Source organism: Hemitrygon akajei, chromosome 27 (assembly GCF_048418815.1).
Source record: "Hemitrygon akajei chromosome 27, sHemAka1.3, whole genome shotgun sequence".
In the NCBI taxonomy this organism is placed as follows: domain Eukaryota; kingdom Metazoa; phylum Chordata; class Chondrichthyes; order Myliobatiformes; family Dasyatidae; genus Hemitrygon; species Hemitrygon akajei.
Window position 1 is genome coordinate 2,401,961 of NC_133150.1, and position 19,331 is coordinate 2,421,291.

At 56.4% G+C, this 19,331-nt stretch overlaps 1 protein-coding gene across 5 annotated transcripts in view; it reads right to left on the reverse strand.

Moving 5' to 3' along the window:
* LOC140717085 (voltage-dependent L-type calcium channel subunit alpha-1S-like) overlaps window positions 1-19,331 on the reverse strand; it is a 665,173-nt gene that overhangs the window by 74,703 nt on the left and 571,139 nt on the right. For all 5 annotated transcript variants that reach the window (XR_012096443.1, XM_073030268.1, XM_073030267.1 and 2 more), the window contains one exon: window positions 2,425-2,521. Coding sequence is in view for 4 of the 5 variants with exons in the window: in XM_073030268.1 (XP_072886369.1) it covers window positions 2,425-2,521 (97 nt within the window). In the remaining variant the exon portion in view is untranslated. The remainder of the gene's footprint in view (window positions 1-2,424; window positions 2,522-19,331) is intronic.

Genomic DNA, 19,331 nt, shown 5'->3' on the forward strand with positions numbered 1-19,331 from the left:
TGTCTGGAATGTGCTTGCCTGGGCACAGAGACTGGGGTGTGTCTGGAATGTGCTTACCTGGGCACAGAGACTGGGGGAGTGTCTGGAATGTGCTTGCCTGGGCACAGAGACTGGGGTGTCTGGAATGTGCTTGCCTGGGCACAGAGACTGGGGGGGGGGGTCTGGAATGTGCTTGCCTGGGCACAGAGACTGGGGGAGTGTCTGGAATGTGCTTGCCTGGGCACAGAGACTGGGGTGTCTGGAATGTGCTTGCCTGGGCACAGAGACTGGGGGGTGTCTGGAATGTGCTTGCCTGGGCACAGAGACTGGGGTGTCTGGAATGTGCTTGCCTGGGCACAGAGACTGGGGTGTCTGGAATGTACTTGCCTGGGCACAGAGACTGGGGGAGTGTCTGGAATGTGCTTGCCTGGGCACAGAGACTGGGGTGTCTGGAATGTGCTTGCCTGGGAACAGAGACTGGGGGGTGTCTGGAATGTGCTTGCCTGGGCACAGAGACTGGGGTGTCTGGAATGTGCTTGCCTGGGCACAGAGACTGGGGTGTCTGGAATGTGCTTGCCTGGGCACAGAGACTGGGGGGGGGGTCTGGAATGTGTTTGCCTGGGCACAGAGACTGGGGGAGTGTCTGGAATGTGCTTGCCTGGGCACAGAGACTGGGGGGTGTCTGGAATGTGCTTGCCTGGGCACAGAGACTGGTGTGTCTGGAATGTGCTTGCCTGGGCACAGAGACTGGGGGGTGTCTGGAATGTGCTTGCCTGGGCACAGAGACTGGGGTGTCTGGAATGTGCTTGCCTGGGCACAGAGACTGGGGGGTGTCTGGAATGTGCTTGCCTGGGCACAGAGACTGGGGGGTGTCTGGAATGTGCTTGCCTGGGCACAGAGACTGGGGGAGTGTCTGGAATGTGCTTGCCTGGGCACAGAGACTGGGGTGTCTGGAATGTGCTTGCCTGGGCACAGAGACTGGGGGGTGTCTGGAATGTGCTTGCCTGGGCACAGAGACTGGGGTGTCTGGAATGTGCTTGCCTGGGCACAGAGACTGGGGTGTCTGGAATGTACTTGCCTGGGCACAGAGACTGGGGGAGTGTCTGGAATGTGCTTGCCTGGGCACAGAGACTGGGGTGTCTGGAATGTGCTTGCCTGGGCACAGAGACTGGGGGGTGTCTGGAATGTGCTTGCCTGGGCACAGAGACTGGGGTGTCTGGAATGTGCTTGCCTGGGCACAGAGACTGGGGTGTCTGGAATGTGCTTGCCTGGGCACAGAGACTGGGGGGGGGGGTCTGGAATGTGTTTGCCTGGGCACAGAGACTGGGGGAGTGTCTGGAATGTGCTTGCCTGGGCACAGAGACTGGGGGGTGTCTGGAATGTGCTTGCCTGGGCACAGAGACTGGGGTGTCTGGAATGTGCTTGCCTGGGCACAGAGACTGGGGGAGTGTCTGGAATGTGCTTGCCTGGGCACAGAGACTGGGGTGTCTGGAATGTGCTTGCCTGGGCACAGAGACTGGGGGGTGTCTGGAATGTGCTTGCCTGGGCACAGAGACTGGGGGGTGTCTGGAATGTGCTTGCCTGGGCACAGAGACTGGGGTGTCTGGAATGTGCTTGCCCGGGCACAGAGACTGGGGGGTGTCTGGAATGTGCTTGCCCGGGCACAGAGACTGGGGGGGTGTCTGGAATGTGGAGGGATATGGACTGTGTAGGCAGAAGGGATCAGTTTAGATGGCCATTTGCTGTGCTGCACTGTTCCACGTTCTATGTGTGGCATCCATTTCAAACAGAAATGCTGCAAGGCAGCAGCTTAGTCCTAACTATTACCTTTGCACATCAGACAACTATCTGTCATTTCTTGCACCCCGCCATTTGCTTCTGGAATCTTCCCCCTAACTTTCCAGTCACAGCCTGAAACATTTATTCCCCTGCATGGATGCTGCCTGGCCTGCTGAGTTCCACCAGCATTTTGTGTGTTGAAGGTACAGGAGCCTCAGAAACCACACCACCAGGTTCAGGAAGTTATTGCCTCTCATCCACCAGGGTCCTGAACTGGAGGGGATAACTTCACTCATCCACTCGCTGAACTGTTCCCACAAACAATGGACTCGCTGTCAAAGACCCTTCACCTCATGTTCTCGATATTTATTGCTTAGTTATTTTATTATCTTTTTTTTGTAGTAGCAGTTTGATGTCTTTCGCACATTGGTAATTTGTTCATTGACTGCGGTCTTTCATTGATTCTATTGTGTTTCTTGTACTTACTGCCAATACCTGGAAGAAAATTAATCTCAGGATTGTAAATGGTGAAATGTATGCTAATAAATTTACATTGAACTCTGAAGGAACTTTTTGCAAGTGCTCCAACTGCATTTGGCTTGACTACTTTGTTAAGCAGGCCGAGCTGTGGCTGAATGGTGGGATAGGAGATTGAGTTAACTATACCTTACAGGCCACACGGTGGGGGCAAAACTTGCCAAACCCCAGTGGGGGCTGGATACGACGGAGCAGGGTCACCACATCCAAGTGTTTGATTCGACCCCTGCAGAAAATAACCAGGAAAACTATCAGGAGAGAGAGAGAGAGGGGGAGGGAGGGGGAGAGGGAGAGGGAGGGGGAGAGAGGGAGGGGGAGGGGGAGAGAGGGAAAGGGAGAGGGAGAGAGAGAGTGTGTGCATGTATGTATGTGAGTGTGACTGTATGTGTGAGTGTGTGTGTGTTTGAGTGAGTGTGTTTGTGTGTGTGTGTGTGTGTGGTGTCCTGGTAACTGTGACGGCCGTGACTCTGTCATTGTCACTGTGTCTGTGACAGTTGTGTCCCATGTCACTGTGACTGTGATGGCCGTGTCTCTGTCACTGTGACTGTGACGGCCGTGTCCCGTGTCCCTGTGACTGTGACAGCTGTGTCTCTGTCCCTTTGTCTGTGACAGTGGTGTCCCGTGTCCCTGTGACTGTGACGGTTGTGTCCCGTGTCCCTCTGACTGTGCTGGCCGTGTCCCGTGTCCCTGTGACTGTGACAGTGGTGTCTCTGACCCTGTGACTGTGACAGTTGTGTCTCTGTCCCTGTGACTGTGATGGCCGTGTCTCTGTCCCTGTGACTGTGACAGTTGTGTCCCGTGTCCCTGTGACTGTGACGGCCGTGTCTCTGTCCCTGTGACTGTGACGGCTGTGTCTCTGTCCCTTTGTCTGTGACAGTGGTGTCTCTGTCCCTGTGACTGTGACGGCCGTGTCTCTGTCATTGTCACTGTGTCTGTGACAGTTGTGTCCCATGTCACTGTGACTGTGACGGTTCTGTCCCGTGTCCCTGTGAATGTGACAGTTGTGTCTCTGTCCCTGTGACTGTGACGGCCGTATCTCTGTCCCTGTGACTGTGACGGCCGTGTCTCTGTCCCTGTGACTGTGATGGCCGTGTCTCTGTCCCTGTGACTGTGACAGTTGTGTCTCTGTCCCTGTGACTGTGACGGTTGTGTCCCGTGTCCCTCTGACTGTGCTGGCCGTGTCCCGTGTCCCTGTGACTGTGACAGTGGTGTCTCTGACCCTGTGACTGTGACAGTTGTGTCTCTGTCCCTGTGACTGTGATGGCCGTGTCTCTGTCCCTGTGACTGTGACAGTTGTGTCCCGTGTCCCTGTGACTGTGACGGCCGTGTCTCTGTCCCTGTGACTGTGATGGCCGTGTCTCTGTCCCTGTGACTGTGACAGTTGTGTCCCGTGTCCCTGTGACTGTGACGGCCGTGTCTCTGTCCCTGTGACTGTGATGGCCGTGTCTCTGTCCCTGTGACTGTGACAGTTGTGTCTCTGTCCCTGTGACTGTGATGGCCGTGTCTCTGTCCCTGTGACTGTGACAGTTGTGTCCCGTGTCCCTGTGACAGTGATGGCCGTGTCTCTGTCCCTGTGACTGTGACAGTTGTGTCCCGTGTCCCTGTGACTGTGACGGCCGTGTCTCTGTCCCTGTGACTGTGACAGTTGTGTCTCTGTCCCTGTGACAGTGATGGCCGTGTCTCTGTCCCTGTGACTGTGACAGTTGTGTCCCGTGTCCCTGTGACTGTGACGGCCGTGACTCTGTCCCTGTGACTGTGATGGCCGTGTCTCTGTCCCTGTGACTGTGACAGTTGTGTCTCTGTCCCTGTGTCTGTGATGGCCGTGTCTCTGTCCCTGTGACTGTGACAGTTGTGTCTCTGTCCCTGTGACTGTGACAGTGGTGTCTCTGTCCCTGTGACTGTGACCGTTGTGTCACATGTCCCTGTGACTGTTTTGTCACATGTCCCTGTGACTGTGACGGTTGTGTCCCGTGTCACTGTGACTGTGACAGTTGTGTCTCTGTCCCTGTGACTGTGACAGTTGTGTCTCTGTCCCTGTGACTGTGACAGTGGTGTCTCTGTCCCTGTGACTGTGACCGTTGTGCCACGTGTCCCTGTGACTGTGACAGTGGTGTCTCTGTCCCTGTGACTGTGACGGCCGTGTCTCTGTCCCTGTGACTGTGACAGTTGTGTCACATGTCCCTGTGACCGTTTTGTCACATGTCCCTGTGACTGTGACGGTTGTGTCCCATGTCCCTGTGACTGTGATGGCCGTGTCTCTGTCCCTGTGACTGTAACAGTTGTGTCTCTGTCCCTGTGACTGTGACGGTTGTGTCCCGTGTCCCTGTGACTGTGATGGCCGTGTCCCGTGTCCCTGTGACTGTGACAGTTGTGACCCGTGTCCCTGTGACTGTGACAGTTGTGTCTCTGTCCCTGTGACTGTGACAGTTGTGTCTCTGTCCCTGTGATTGTGACAGTTGTGTCCCGTGTCCCTGTGACTGTGACAGTTGTGTCTCTGTCCCTGTGATTGTGACAGTTGTGTCCCGTGTCCCTCTGACTGTGACAGCCGTGTCTCTGTCCCTGTGACTGTGATGGCCGTGTCTCTGTCCCGGTGACAGTGACAGTTGTGTCCCGTGTCCCTCTGACTGTGATGGCTGTGTCTCTGTCCCTGTGACTGTGACAGTTGTGTCCCATGTCCCTGTGACTGTGACGGTTGTGTCCCGTGTCCCTGTGACTGTGACGGCCGTATCCCGTGTCCCTGTGACTGTGACAGTTGTGTCTCTGTCCCTGTGACTGTGCCAGCCGTGTCTCTGTCCCTGTGACTGTGACATTTGTGTCCCGTGTCCCTGTGACTGTGACGGCCATTTCTCTGTCCCTGTGACTGTGACGGCCGTGTCTCTGTCCCTGTGACTGTGATGGCCGTGTCCCATGTCCCTGTGACTGTGACGGCCGTGTCCCGTGTCCCTGTGACTGTGACGGCCATTTCTCTGTCCCTGTGACTGTGACGGCCGTGTCTCTGTCCCTGTGACTGTGATGGCCGTGTCCCATGTCCCTGTGACTGTGACAGTTGTGTCTCTGTCCCTATGACTGTGATGGCCGTGTCTCTGTCCCTGTGACTGTGACAGTTGTGTCTCTGTCCCTGTGACTGTGACAGCTGTGTCCCGTGTCCCTGTGATTGTGACAGTTGTGTCTCTGTCCCTGTGACTGTGACAGTTGTGTCTCTGTCCCTGTGACTGTGATGGCCGTGTCCCGTGTCACTGTGACTGTGACAGTTGTGTCTCTGTCCCTATGACTGTGACGGCCGTGTCTCTGTCCCTGTGACTGTGACAGTTGTGTCTCTGTCCCTGTGACTGTGACAGTGGTGTCTCTGTCCCTGTGACTGTGACCGTTGTGTCACATGTCCCTGTGACCGTTTTGTCACATGACCCTGTGACTGTGACGGTTGTGTCCCGTGTCCCTGTGACTGTGACAGTTGTGTCCCGTGTCCCTCTGACTGTGACGGCCGTGTCTCTGTCCCTGTGACTGTGACAGTTGTGTCTCTGTCCCTTTTACTGTGACAGTTGTGTCCCGTGTCCCTGTGACTGTGACAGTTGTGTCTCTGTCCCTGTGATTGTGACAGTTGTGTCCCGTGTCCCTCTGACTGTGACGGCTGTGTCTCTGTCCCTGTGACTGTGACAGCCGTGTCTCTGTCCCTGTGACTGTGACGGCCGTGTCTCTGTCCCGGTGACAGTGACAGCCGTGTCTCTGTCCCTGTGACTGTGACGGCCGTGTCTCTGTCCCTGTGAGTGTGACAGTTGTGTCTCTGTCCCTGTGACTGTGACAGTTGTGTCCCGTGTTCCTGTGACTGTGATGGCCGTGTCTCTGTCCCTGTGACTGCGACAGTTGTGTCCCATGTCCCTGTGACTGTGACAGTTGTGTCCCGTGTCCCTGTGACTGTGACAGCCGTGTCTCTGTCCCTGTGAGTGTGACGGCCGTGTCTCTGTCCCTGTGAGTGTGACAGTTGTGTCTCTGTCCCTGTGACTGTGACGGTTGTGTCCCGTGTCCCTGTGACTGTGACGGCCGTGTCTCTGTCCCTGTGACTGTGACCGTTGTGTCACATGTCCCTGTGACCGTTTTGTCACATGTCCCTGTGACTGTGACGGTTGTGTCCCGTGTCACTGTGACTGTGACAGTTGTGTCTCTGTCCCTGTGACTGTGACAGTTGTGTCTCTGTCCCTGTGACTGTGACAGTGGTGTCTCTGTCCCTGTGACTGTGACCGTTGTGCCACGTGTCCCTGTGACTGTGACAGTGGTGTCTCTGTCCCTGTGACTGTGACGGCCGTGTCTCTGTCCCTGTGACTGTGACAGTTGTGTCACATGTCCCTGTGACCGTTTTGTCACATGTCCCTGTGACTGTGACGGTTGTGTCCCATGTCCCTGTGACTGTGATGGCCGTGTCTCTGTCCCTGTGACTGTAACAGTTGTGTCTCTGTCCCTGTGACTGTGACGGTTGTGTCCCGTGTCCCTGTGACTGTGATGGCCGTGTCCCGTGTCCCTGTGACTGTGACAGTTGTGACCCGTGTCCCTGTGACTGTGACAGTTGTGTCTCTGTCCCTGTGACTGTGACAGTTGTGTCTCTGTCCCTGTGATTGTGACAGTTGTGTCCCGTGTCCCTGTGACTGTGACAGTTGTGTCTCTGTCCCTGTGATTGTGACAGTTGTGTCCCGTGTCCCTCTGACTGTGACAGCCGTGTCTCTGTCCCTGTGACTGTGATGGCCGTGTCTCTGTCCCGGTGACAGTGACAGTTGTGTCCCGTGTCCCTCTGACTGTGATGGCTGTGTCTCTGTCCCTGTGACTGTGACAGTTGTGTCCCATGTCCCTGTGACTGTGACGGTTGTGTCCCGTGTCCCTGTGACTGTGACGGCCGTATCCCGTGTCTCTGTGACTGTGACAGTTGTGTCTCTGTCCCTGTGACTGTGCCAGCCGTGTCTCTGTCCCTGTGACTGTGACATTTGTGTCCCGTGTCCCTGTGACTGTGACGGCCATTTCTCTGTCCCTGTGACTGTGACGGCCGTGTCTCTGTCCCTGTGACTGTGATGGCCGTGTCCCATGTCCCTGTGACTGTGACGGCCGTGTCCCGTGTCCCTGTGACTGTGACGGCCATTTCTCTGTCCCTGTGACTGTGACGGCCGTGTCTCTGTCCCTGTGACTGTGATGGCCGTGTCCCATGTCCCTGTGACTGTGACAGTTGTGTCTCTGTCCCTATCACTGTGATGGCCGTGTCTCTGTCCCTGTGACTGTGACAGTTGTGTCTCTGTCCCTGTGACTGTGACAGCTGTGTCCCGTGTCCCTGTGATTGTGACAGTTGTGTCTCTGTCCCTGTGACTGTGACAGTTGTGTCTCTGTCCCTGTGACTGTGATGGCCGTGTCCCGTGTCACTGTGACTGTGACAGTTGTGTCTCTGTCCCTGTGACTGTGACAGTTGTGTCTCTGTCCCTGTGACTGTGATGGCCGTGTCTCTGTCCCTGTGACTGTGACAGTTGTGTCCCGTGTCCCTGTGACAGTGATGGCCGTGTCTCTGTCCCTGTGACTGTGACAGTTGTGTCCCGTGTCCCTGTGACTGTGACGGCCGTGTCTCTGTCCCTGTGACTGTGACAGTTGTGTCTCTGTCCCTGTGACAGTGATGGCCGTGTCTCTGTCCCTGTGACTGTGACAGTTGTGTCCCGTGTCCCTGTGACTGTGACGGCCGTGACTCTGTCCCTGTGACTGTGATGGCCGTGTCTCTGTCCCTGTGACTGTGACAGTTGTGTCTCTGTCCCTGTGTCTGTGATGGCCGTGTCTCTGTCCCTGTGACTGTGACAGTTGTGTCTCTGTCCCTGTGACTGTGACAGTGGTGTCTCTGTCCCTGTGACTGTGACCGTTGTGTCACATGTCCCTGTGACTGTTTTGTCACATGTCCCTGTGACTGTGACGGTTGTGTCCCGTGTCACTGTGACTGTGACAGTTGTGTCTCTGTCCCTGTGACTGTGACAGTGGTGTCTCTGTCCCTGTGACTGTGACCGTTGTGCCACGTGTCCCTGTGACTGTGACAGTGGTGTCTCTGTCCCTGTGACTGTGACGGCCGTGTCTCTGTCCCTGTGACTGTGACAGTTGTGTCACATGTCCCTGTGACCGTTTTGTCACATGTCCCTGTGACTGTGACGGTTGTGTCCCATGTCCCTGTGACTGTGATGGCCGTGTCTCTGTCCCTGTGACTGTAACAGTTGTGTCTCTGTCCCTGTGACTGTGACGGTTGTGTCCCGTGTCCCTGTGACTGTGATGGCCGTGTCCCGTGTCCCTGTGACTGTGACAGTTGTGACCCGTGTCCCTGTGACTGTGACAGTTGTGTCTCTGTCCCTGTGACTGTGACAGTTGTGTCTCTGTCCCTGTGATTGTGACAGTTGTGTCCCGTGTCCCTGTGACTGTGACAGTTGTGTCTCTGTCCCTGTGATTGTGACAGTTGTGTCCCGTGTCCCTCTGACTGTGACAGCCGTGTCTCTGTCCCTGTGACTGTGATGGCCGTGTCTCTGTCCCGGTGACAGTGACAGTTGTGTCCCGTGTCCCTCTGACTGTGATGGCTGTGTCTCTGTCCCTGTGACTGTGACAGTTGTGTCCCATGTCCCTGTGACTGTGACGGTTGTGTCCCGTGTCCCTGTGACTGTGACGGCCGTATCCCGTGTCCCTGTGACTGTGACAGTTGTGTCTCTGTCCCTGTGACTGTGCCAGCCGTGTCTCTGTCCCTGTGACTGTGACATTTGTGTCCCGTGTCCCTGTGACTGTGACGGCCATTTCTCTGTCCCTGTGACTGTGACGGCCGTGTCTCTGTCCCTGTGACTGTGATGGCCGTGTCCCATGTCCCTGTGACTGTGACGGCCGTGTCCCGTGTCCCTGTGACTGTGACGGCCATTTCTCTGTCCCTGTGACTGTGACGGCCGTGTCTCTGTCCCTGTGACTGTGATGGCCGTGTCCCATGTCCCTGTGACTGTGACAGTTGTGTCTCTGTCCCTATGACTGTGATGGCCGTGTCTCTGTCCCTGTGACTGTGACAGTTGTGTCTCTGTCCCTGTGACTGTGACAGCTGTGTCCCGTGTCCCTGTGATTGTGAAAGTTGTGTCTCTGTCCCTGTGACTGTGACAGTTGTGTCTCTGTCCCTGTGACTGTGATGGCCGTGTCCCGTGTCACTGTGACTGTGACAGTTGTGTCTCTGTCCCTATGACTGTGACGGCCGTGTCTCTGTCCCTGTGACTGTGACAGTTGTGTCTCTGTCCCTGTGACTGTGACAGTGGTGTCTCTGTCCCTGTGACTGTGACCGTTGTGTCACATGTCCCTGTGACCGTTTTGTCACATGTCCCTGTGACTGTGACGGTTGTGTCCCGTGTCCCTGTGACTGTGACAGTTGTGTCCCGTGTCCCTCTGACTGTGACGGCCGTGTCTCTGTCCCTGTGACTGTGACAGTTGTGTCTCTGTCCCTTTTACTGTGACAGTTGTGTCCCGTGTCCCTGTGACTGTGACAGTTGTGTCTCTGTCCCTGTGATTGTGACAGTTGTGTCCCGTGTCCCTCTGACTGTGACGGCTGTGTCTCTGTCCCTGTGACTGTGACAGCCGTGTCTCTGTCCCTGTGACTGTGACGGCCGTGTCTCTGTCCCGGTGACAGTGACAGCCGTGTCTCTGTCCCTGTGACTGTGACGGCCGTGTCTCTGTCCCTGTGAGTGTGACAGTTGTGTCTCTGTCCCTGTGACTGTGACAGTTGTGTCCCGTGTTCCTGTGACTGTGATGGCCGTGTCTCTGTCCCTGTGACTGTGACGGTTGTGTCCCGTGTCCCTGTGACTGTGACGGCCGTGTCTCTGTCCCTGTGACTGTGACCGTTGTGTCACATGTCCCTGTGACCGTTTTGTCACATGTCCCTGTGACTGTGACGGTTGTGTCCCGTGTCACTGTGACTGTGACAGTTGTGTCTCTGTCCCTGTGACTGTGACAGTTGTGTCTCTGTCCCTGTGACTGTGACAGTGGTGTCTCTGTCCCTGTGACTGTGACCGTTGTGCCACGTGTCCCTGTGACTGTGACAGTGGTGTCTCTGTCCCTGTGACTGTGACGGCCGTGTCTCTGTCCCTGTGACTGTGACAGTTGTGTCACATGTCCCTGTGACCGTTTTGTCCCGTGTCCCTGTGACTGTGACGGCCATTTCTCTGTCCCTGTGACTGTGACGGCCGTGTCTCTGTCCCTGTGACTGTGATGGCCGTGTCCCATGTCCCTGTGACTGTGACGGCCGTGTCCCGTGTCCCTGTGACTGTGACGGCCATTTCTCTGTCCCTGTGACTGTGACGGCCGTGTCTCTGTCCCTGTGACTGTGATGGCCGTGTCCCATGTCCCTGTGACTGTGACAGTTGTGTCTCTGTCCCTATGACTGTGATGGCCGTGTCTCTGTCCCTGTGACTGTGACAGTTGTGTCTCTGTCCCTGTGACTGTGACAGCTGTGTCCCGTGTCCCTGTGATTGTGACAGTTGTGTCTCTGTCCCTGTGACTGTGACAGTTGTGTCTCTGTCCCTGTGACTGTGATGGCCGTGTCCCGTGTCACTGTGACTGTGACAGTTGTGTCTCTGTCCCTATGACTGTGACGGCCGTGTCTCTGTCCCTGTGACTGTGACAGTTGTGTCTCTGTCCCTGTGACTGTGACAGTGGTGTCTCTGTCCCTGTGACTGTGACCGTTGTGTCACATGTCCCTGTGACCGTTTTGTCACATGTCCCTGTGACTGTGACGGTTGTGTCCCGTGTCCCTGTGACTGTGACAGTTGTGTCCCGTGTCCCTCTGACTGTGACGGCCGTGTCTCTGTCCCTGTGACTGTGACAGTTGTGTCTCTGTCCCTTTTACTGTGACAGTTGTGTCCCGTGTCCCTGTGACTGTGACAGTTGTGTCTCTGTCCCTGTGATTGTGACAGTTGTGTCCCGTGTCCCTCTGACTGTGACGGCTGTGTCTCTGTCCCTGTGACTGTGACAGCCGTGTCTCTGTCGCTGTGACTGTGACGGCCGTGTCTCTGTCCCGGTGACAGTGACAGCCGTGTCTCTGTCCCTGTGACTGTGACGGCCGTGTCTCTGTCCCTGTGAGTGTGACAGTTGTGTCTCTGTCCCTGTGACTGTGACAGTTGTGTCCCGTGTTCCTGTGACTGTGATGGCCGTGTCTCTGTCCCTGTGACTGCGACAGTTGTGTCCCATGTCCCTGTGACTGTGACAGTTGTGTCCCGTGTCCCTGTGACTGTGACAGCCGTGTCTCTGTCCCTGTGAGTGTGACGGCCGTGTCTCTGTCCCTGTGAGTGTGACAGTTGTGTCTCTGTCCCTGTGACTGTGACGGTTGTGTCCCGTGTCCCTGTGACTGTGACGGCCGTGTCTCTGTCCCTGTGACTGCGACAGTTGTGTCCCGTGTCCCTGTGACTGTGACAGTTGTGTCCCGTGTCCCTGTGACTGTGATGGCCGTGTCTCTGTCCCTGTGAGTGTGACAGTTGTGTCTCTGTCCCTGTGACTGTGACAGTTGTGTCCCGTGTCCCTGTAACTGTGATGGCCGTGTCTCTGTCCCTGTGACTGCGACAGTTGTGTCTCTGTCCCTGTGACTGTGATGGCCGTGTCTCTGTCCCTGTGACTGTGACAGTTGTGTCTCTGTCCCTGTGACTGTGACAGTTGTGTCTCTGTCCCTGTGACTGTGATGGCCGTGTCTCTGTCCCTGTGACTGTGACAGTTGTGACCCGTGTCCCTGTGACTGTGATGGCCGTGTCCCGTGTCCCTGTGACTGTGACAGTTGTGTCTCTGTCCCTATGACTGTGACAGCCGTGTCTCTGTCCCTGTGACTGTGACAGTTGTGTCTCTGTCCCTGTGACTGTGACAGTTGTGTCCCATGTCCCTGTGACTGTGATGGCCGTGTCTCTGTCCCTGTGACTGTGACAGTTGTGTCTCTGTCCCTGTGACTGTGACAGTGGTGTCCCTGTCCCTGTGACTGTGACAGTTGTGTCCCGTGTCCCTGTGACCGTTTTGTCACATGTCCCTGTGACTGTGACGGTTGTGTCCCATGTCCCTGTGACTGTGACAGCCGTGTCTCTGTCCCTGTGACTGTGACGGCCGTGTCTCTGTCCCTGTGACTGTGACAGTTGTGTCCCGTGTCCCTGTGACTGTGCCGGCCGTGTCCCGTGTCCCTGTGACTGTGACAGTTGTGTCTCTGTCCCTGTGACTGTGACAGTTGTGACCCGTGTCCCTGTGACTGTGACAGTTGTGTCTCTGTCCCTGTGATTGTGACAGTTGTGTCCCGTGTCCCTCTGACTGTGACAGCCGTGTCTCTGTCCCTGTGACTGTGATGGCCGTGTCTCTGTCCCGGTGACAGTGACAGTTGTGTCCCGTGTCCCGCTGACTGTGATGGCTGTGTCTCTGTCCCTGTGACTGTGACAGTTGTGTCCCATGTCCCTGTGACTGTGACGGTTGTGTCCCGTGTCCCTGTGACTATGACGGCCGTGTCTCTGTCCCTGTGACTGTGACAGTTGTGTCTCTGTCCCTGTGACTGTGACAGTTGTGTCCCGTGTCCCTGTGACTGTGACGGCCGTGTCTCTGTCCCTGTGACTGTGACAGTTGTGTCTCTGTCCCTGTGACTGTGACGGCCGTGTCTCTGTCCCTGTGACTGTGACATTTGTGTCCCGTGTCCCTGTGACTGTGACGGCCATTTCTCTGTCCCTGTGACTGTGACGGCCGTGTCTCTGTCCCTGTGACTGTGATGGCCGTGTCCCATGTCCCTGTGACTGTGACGGCCGTGTCCCGTGTCCCTGTGACTGTGACGGCCATTTCTCTGTCCCTGTGACTGTGACGGCCGTGTCTCTGTCCCTGTGACTGTGATGGCCGTGTCCCATGTCCCTGTGACTGTGACAGTTGTGTCTCTGTCCCTATGACTGTGATGGCCGTGTCTCTGTCCCTGTGACTGTGACAGTTGTGTCTCTGTCCCTGTGACTGTGACAGCTGTGTCCCGTGTCCCTGTGATTGTGACAGTTGTGTCTCTGTCCCTGTGACTGTGACAGTTGTGTCTCTGTCCCTGTGACTGTGATGGCCGTGTCCCGTGTCACTGTGACTGTGACAGTTGTGTCTCTGTCCCTATGACTGTGACGGCCGTGTCTCTGTCCCTGTGACTGTGACAGTTGTGTCTCTGTCCCTGTGACTGTGACAGTGGTGTCTCTGTCCCTGTGACTGTGACCGTTGTGTCACATGTCCCTGTGACCGTTTTGTCACATGTCCCTGTGACTGTGACGGTTGTGTCCCGTGTCCCTGTGACTGTGACAGTTGTGTCCCGTGTCCCTCTGACTGTGACGGCCGTGTCTCTGTCCCTGTGACTGTGACAGTTGTGTCTCTGTCCCTTTTACTGTGACAGTTGTGTCCCGTGTCCCTGTGACTGTGACAGTTGTGTCTCTGTCCCTGTGATTGTGACAGTTGTGTCCCGTGTCCCTCTGACTGTGACGGCTGTGTCTCTGTCCCTGTGACTGTGACAGCCGTGTCTCTGTCGCTGTGACTGTGACGGCCGTGTCTCTGTCCCGGTGACAGTGACAGCCGTGTCTCTGTCCCTGTGACTGTGACGGCCGTGTCTCTGTCCCTGTGAGTGTGACAGTTGTGTCTCTGTCCCTGTGACTGTGACAGTTGTGTCCCGTGTTCCTGTGACTGTGATGGCCGTGTCTCTGTCCCTGTGACTGCGACAGTTGTGTCCCATGTCCCTGTGACTGTGACAGTTGTGTCCCGTGTCCCTGTGACTGTGACAGCCGTGTCTCTGTCCCTGTGAGTGTGACGGCCGTGTCTCTGTCCCTGTGAGTGTGACAGTTGTGTCTCTGTCCCTGTGACTGTGACGGTTGTGTCCCGTGTCCCTGTGACTGTGACGGCCGTGTCTCTGTCCCTGTGACTGCGACAGTTGTGTCCCGTGTCCCTGTGACTGTGACAGTTGTGTCCCGTGTCCCTGTGACTGTGATGGCCGTGTCTCTGTCCCTGTGAGTGTGACAGTTGTGTCTCTGTCCCTGTGACTGTGACAGTTGTGTCCCGTGTCCCTGTAACTGTGATGGCCGTGTCTCTGTCCCTGTGACTGTGACAGTTGTGACCCGTGTCCCTGTGACTGTGATGGCCGTGTCCCGTGTCCCTGTGACTGTGACAGTTGTGTCTCTGTCCCTATGACTGTGACAGCCGTGTCTCTGTCCCTGTGACTGTGACAGTTGTGTCTCTGTCCCTGTGACTGTGACAGTTGTGTCCCATGTCCCTGTGACTGTGATGGCCGTGTCTCTGTCCCTGTGACTGTGACAGTTGTGTCTCTGTCCCTGTGACTGTGACAGTGGTGTCCCTGTCCCTGTGACTGTGAGAGTTGTGTCCCGTGTCCCTGTGACCGTTTTGTCACATGTCCCTGTGACTGTGACGGTTGTGTCCCATGTCCCTGTGACTGTGACAGCCGTGTCTCTGTCCCTGTGACTGTGACGGCCGTGTCTCTGTCCCTGTGACTGTGACAGTTGTGTCCCGTGTCCCTGTGACTGTGCCGGCCGTGTCCCGTGTCCCTGTGACTGTGACAGTTGTGTCTCTGTCCCTGTGACTGTGACAGTTGTGACCCGTGTCCCTGTGACTGTGACAGTTGTGTCTCTGTCCCTGTGATTGTGACAGTTGTGTCCCGTGTCCCTCTGACTGTGACAGCCGTGTCTCTGTCCCTGTGACTGTGATGGCCGTGTCTCTGTCCCGGTGACAGTGACAGTTGTGTCCCGTGTCCCGCTGACTGTGATGGCTGTGTCTCTGTCCCTGTGACTGTGACAGTTGTGTCCCATGTCCCTGTGACTGTGACGGTTGTGTCCCGTGTCCCTGTGACTATGACGGCCGTGTCTCTGTCCCTGTGACTGTGACAGTTGTGTCTCTGTCCCTGTGACTGTGACAGTTGTGTCCCGTGTCCCTGTGACTGTGACGGCCGTGTCTCTGTCCCTGTGACTGTGACAGTTGTGTCTCTGTCCCTGTGACTGTGACGGCCGTGTCTCTGTCCCTGTGACTGTGACAGTTGTGTCCCGTGTCCCTGTGACTGTGCCAGCCGTGTCTCTGTCCTTGTGACTGTGACAGTTGTGTCCCATGTCCCTGTGACTGTGACAGTTGTGTCCCGTGTCCCTGTGACTGTGACGGCCGTGTCTCTGTCCCTGTGACTGTGACAGTTGTGTCTCTGTCCCTGTGACTGTGACAGTTGTGTCCCGTGTCCCTGTGACTGTGATGGCGGTGTCTCTGTCCCTGTGACTGCGACAGATGTGTCTCTGTCCCTGTGACTGTGATGGCCGTGTCTCTGTCCCTGTGACTGTGATGGCCGTGTCTCTGTCCCTGTGACTGTGACAGTGGTGTCCCGTGTCCCTATGACTGTGATGCCGTGTCTCTGTCCCTGTGACTGTGATGGCCGTGTCTCTGTCCCTGTGACTGGGATGCCGTGTCTCTGTCCCTGTGACTGTGATGGCCGTGTCTCTGTCCCTGTGACTGTGACGGCTGTGTCTCTGTCCCTGTGACTGTGACGGCCGTGTCCCATGTCCCTGTGACTGTGACAGTTGTGTCTCTGTCCCTATGACTGTGATGCCGTGTCTCTGTCCCTGTGACTGTGATGGCCGTGTCCCATGTCCCTGTGACTGTGACAGTTGTGTCTCTGTCCCTATGACTGTGACGGCCGTGTCTCTGTCCCTGTGACTGTGATGGCCGTGTCCCATGTCCCTGTGACTGCGACGGTGGTGTCTCTGTCCCTGTGACTGTGACGGCCGTGTCTCTGTCCCTGTGACTGTGATGGCCGTGTCTCTGTCCCTGTGACTGTGACAGTTGTGTCTCTGTCCCTGTGACTGTGACAGCTGTGTCCCGTGTCCCTGTGACTGTGATGGCCGTGTCCCGTGTCACTGTGACTGTGACAGTTGTGTCTCTGTCCCTATGACTGTGACGGCCGTGTCTCTGTCCCTGTGACTGTGACAGTTGTGTCTCTGTCCCTGTGACTGTGACAGTGGTGTCTCTGTCCCTGTGACTGTGACCGTTGTGTCACATGTCCCTGTGACCGTTTTGTCACATGTCCCTGTGACTGTGACGGTTGTGTCCCGTGTCCCTGTGACGGTGACAGTTGTGTCCCGTGTCCCTGTGACTGTGACAGTTGTGTCTCTGTCCCTGTGATTGTGACAGTTGTGTCCCGTGTCCCTCTGACTGTGACGGCCGTGTCTCTGTCCCTGTGACTGTGACGGCCGTGTCTCTGTCCCGGTGACAGTGACAGTTGTGTCCCGTGTCCCTCTGACTGTGATGGCCGTGTCCCGTGTCACTGTGACTGTGACAGTTGTGTCTCTGTCCCTGTGACTGTGACAGTGGTGTCTCTGTCCCTGTGACTGTGACCGTTGTGTCACATGTCCCTGTGACCGTTTTGTCACATGTCCCTGTGACTGTGACAGTTGTGTCCCGTGTCCCTGTGACTGTGACAGTTGTGTCCCATGTCCCTGTGACTGTGACAGTTGTGTCTCTGTCCCTGTGACTGTGACAGTGGTGTCTCTGTCCCTGTGACTGTGACCGTTGTGTCACATGTCCCTGTGACCGTTTTGTCACATGTCCCTGTGACTGTGACGGTTGTGTCCCGTGTCCCTGTGACGGTGACAGTTGTGTCCCGTGTCCCTGTGACTGTGACAGTTGTGTCTCTGTCCCTGTGATTGTGACAGTTGTGTCCCGTGTCCCTCTGACTGTGACGGCCGTGTCTCTGTCCCTGTGACTGTGACGGCCGTGTCTCTGTCCCTGTGACTGTGACGGTTGTGTCCCGTGTCCCTGTGACTGTGACGGCCGTGTCTCTGTCCCTGTGACTGTGACAGTTGTGTCTCTGTCCCTGTGACTGTGACAGTTGTGTCCCGTGTCCCTGTGACTGTGATGGCGGTGTCTCTGTCCCTGTGACTGCGACAGATGTGTCTCTGTCCCTGTGACTGTGATGGCCGTGTCTCTGTCCCTGTGACTGTGATGGCCGTGTCTCTGTCCCTGTGACTGTGACGGTTGTGTCACTGTCCCTGTGACTGTGATGGCCGTGTCTCTGTCCCTGTGACTGTGACGGTTGTGTCTCTGTCCCTGTGACTGTGATGGCCGTGTCTCTGTCCCTGTGACTGTGACGGCCGTGTCTCTGTCCCTGTGACTGTGATGGCCGTGTCTCTGTCCCTGTGACTGTGACGGTTGTGTCTCTGTCCCTGTGACTGTGACGGTTGTGTCCCGTGTCCCTGTGACTGTGCCGGCCGTGTCCCGTGTCCCTGTGACTGTGATGGCCGTGTCCCGTGTCCCTGTGACTGTGACAGTGGTGTCTCTGTCCCTGTGACTCTGACGGCCGTGTCTCTGTCCCTGTGACTGTGACAGTTGTGTCTCTGTCCCTGTGACTGTGACAGTTGTGACCCGTGTCCCTGTGACTGTGATGGCCGTGTCCCGTGTCCCTGTGACTGTGACAGTTGTGTCTCTGTCCCTATGACTGTGACAGTTGTGACCCGTGTCCCTGTGACTGTGATGGCCGTGTCCCGTGTCCCTGTGACTGTGACAGTTGTGTCTCTGTCCCTGTGACTGTGACAGTTGTGTCTCTGTCCCTGTGACTGTGACAGTTGTGACCCGTGTCCCTGTGACTGTGATGGCCATGTGCCGTGTCCCTGTGACTGTGACAGCCGTGTCTCTGTCCCTGTGACTGTGACCGTTGTGTCTCTGTCCCTGTGATTGTGACCGTTGTGTCCCGTGTCCCTCTGACTGTGACGGCTGTGTCTCTGTCCCTCTGACTGTGACGGCCGTGTCTCTGTCCCGGTGACAGTGACAGTTGTGTCCCGTGTCCCTCTGACTGTGATGGCTGTGTCTCTGTCCCTGTGACTGTGACAGTTGTGTCCCATGTCCCTGTGACTGTGAGTTGTGTCCCATGTCCCTGTGACTGTGACAGTTGTGTCCCGTGTCTCTGTGACTGTGACAGTTGTGTCTCTGTCCCTTTTACTGTGACAGTTGTGTCCCGTGTCCCTGTGACTGTGACAGTTGTGTCTCTGTCCCTGTGATTGTGACAGTTGTGTCCCGTGTCCCTGTGACTGTGACGGCCGTGTCTCTGTCCCTGTGACTGTGACAGCCGTGTCTCTGTCCCTGTGACTGTGACGGCCGTGTCTCTGTCCCGGTGACAGTGACAGTTGTGTCTCTGTCCCTGTGACTGTGACAGTTGTGTCTCTGTACCTGTGACTGTGACGGTTGTGTCCCGTGTCCCTGTGACGGTGACGGTTGTGTCCCGTGTCCCTCTGACTGTGACGGCTGTGTCTCTGTCCCTGTGACTGTGACAGCCGTGTCTCTGTCCCTGTGACTGTGACGGCCGTGTCTCTGTCCCGGTGACAGTGACAGTTGTGTCCCGTGTCCCTCTGACTGTGATGGCTGTGTATCTGTCCCTCTGACTGTGACAGTTGTGTCCCATGTCCCTGTGACTGTGACGGTTGTGTCCCGTGTCCCTGTGACTGTGACGGCCGTGTCTCTGTCCCTGTGACTGTGACAGTTGTGTCTCTGTCCCTGTGACTGTGACAGTTGTGTCCCATGTCCCTGTGACTGTGACAGTTGTGTCCCGTGTCCCTGTGACTGTGACAGTTGTGTCCCGTGTTCCTGTGACTGTGATGGCCGTGTCTCTGTCCCTGTGACTGCGACAGTTGTGTCCCATGTCCCTGTGACTGTGACAGTTGTGTCCCGTGTCCCTGTGACTGTGACAGCCGTGTCTCTGTCCCTGTGAGTGTGACGTCCGTGTCTCTGTCCCTGTGAGCGTGACAGTTGTGTCTCTGTCCCTGTGACTGTGACGGTTGTGTCCCGTGTCCCTGTGACTGTGACGGCCGTGTCTCTGTCCCTGTGACTGCGACAGTTGTGTCCCGTGTCCCTGTGACTGTGACAGTTGTGTCCCGTGTCCCTGTGACTGTGATGGCCGTGTCTCTGTCCCTGTGAGTGTGACAGTTGTGTCTCTGTCCCTGTGACTGTGACAGTTGTGTCCCGTGTCCCTGTGACTGTGATGGCCGTGTCTCTGTCCCTGTGACTGCGAC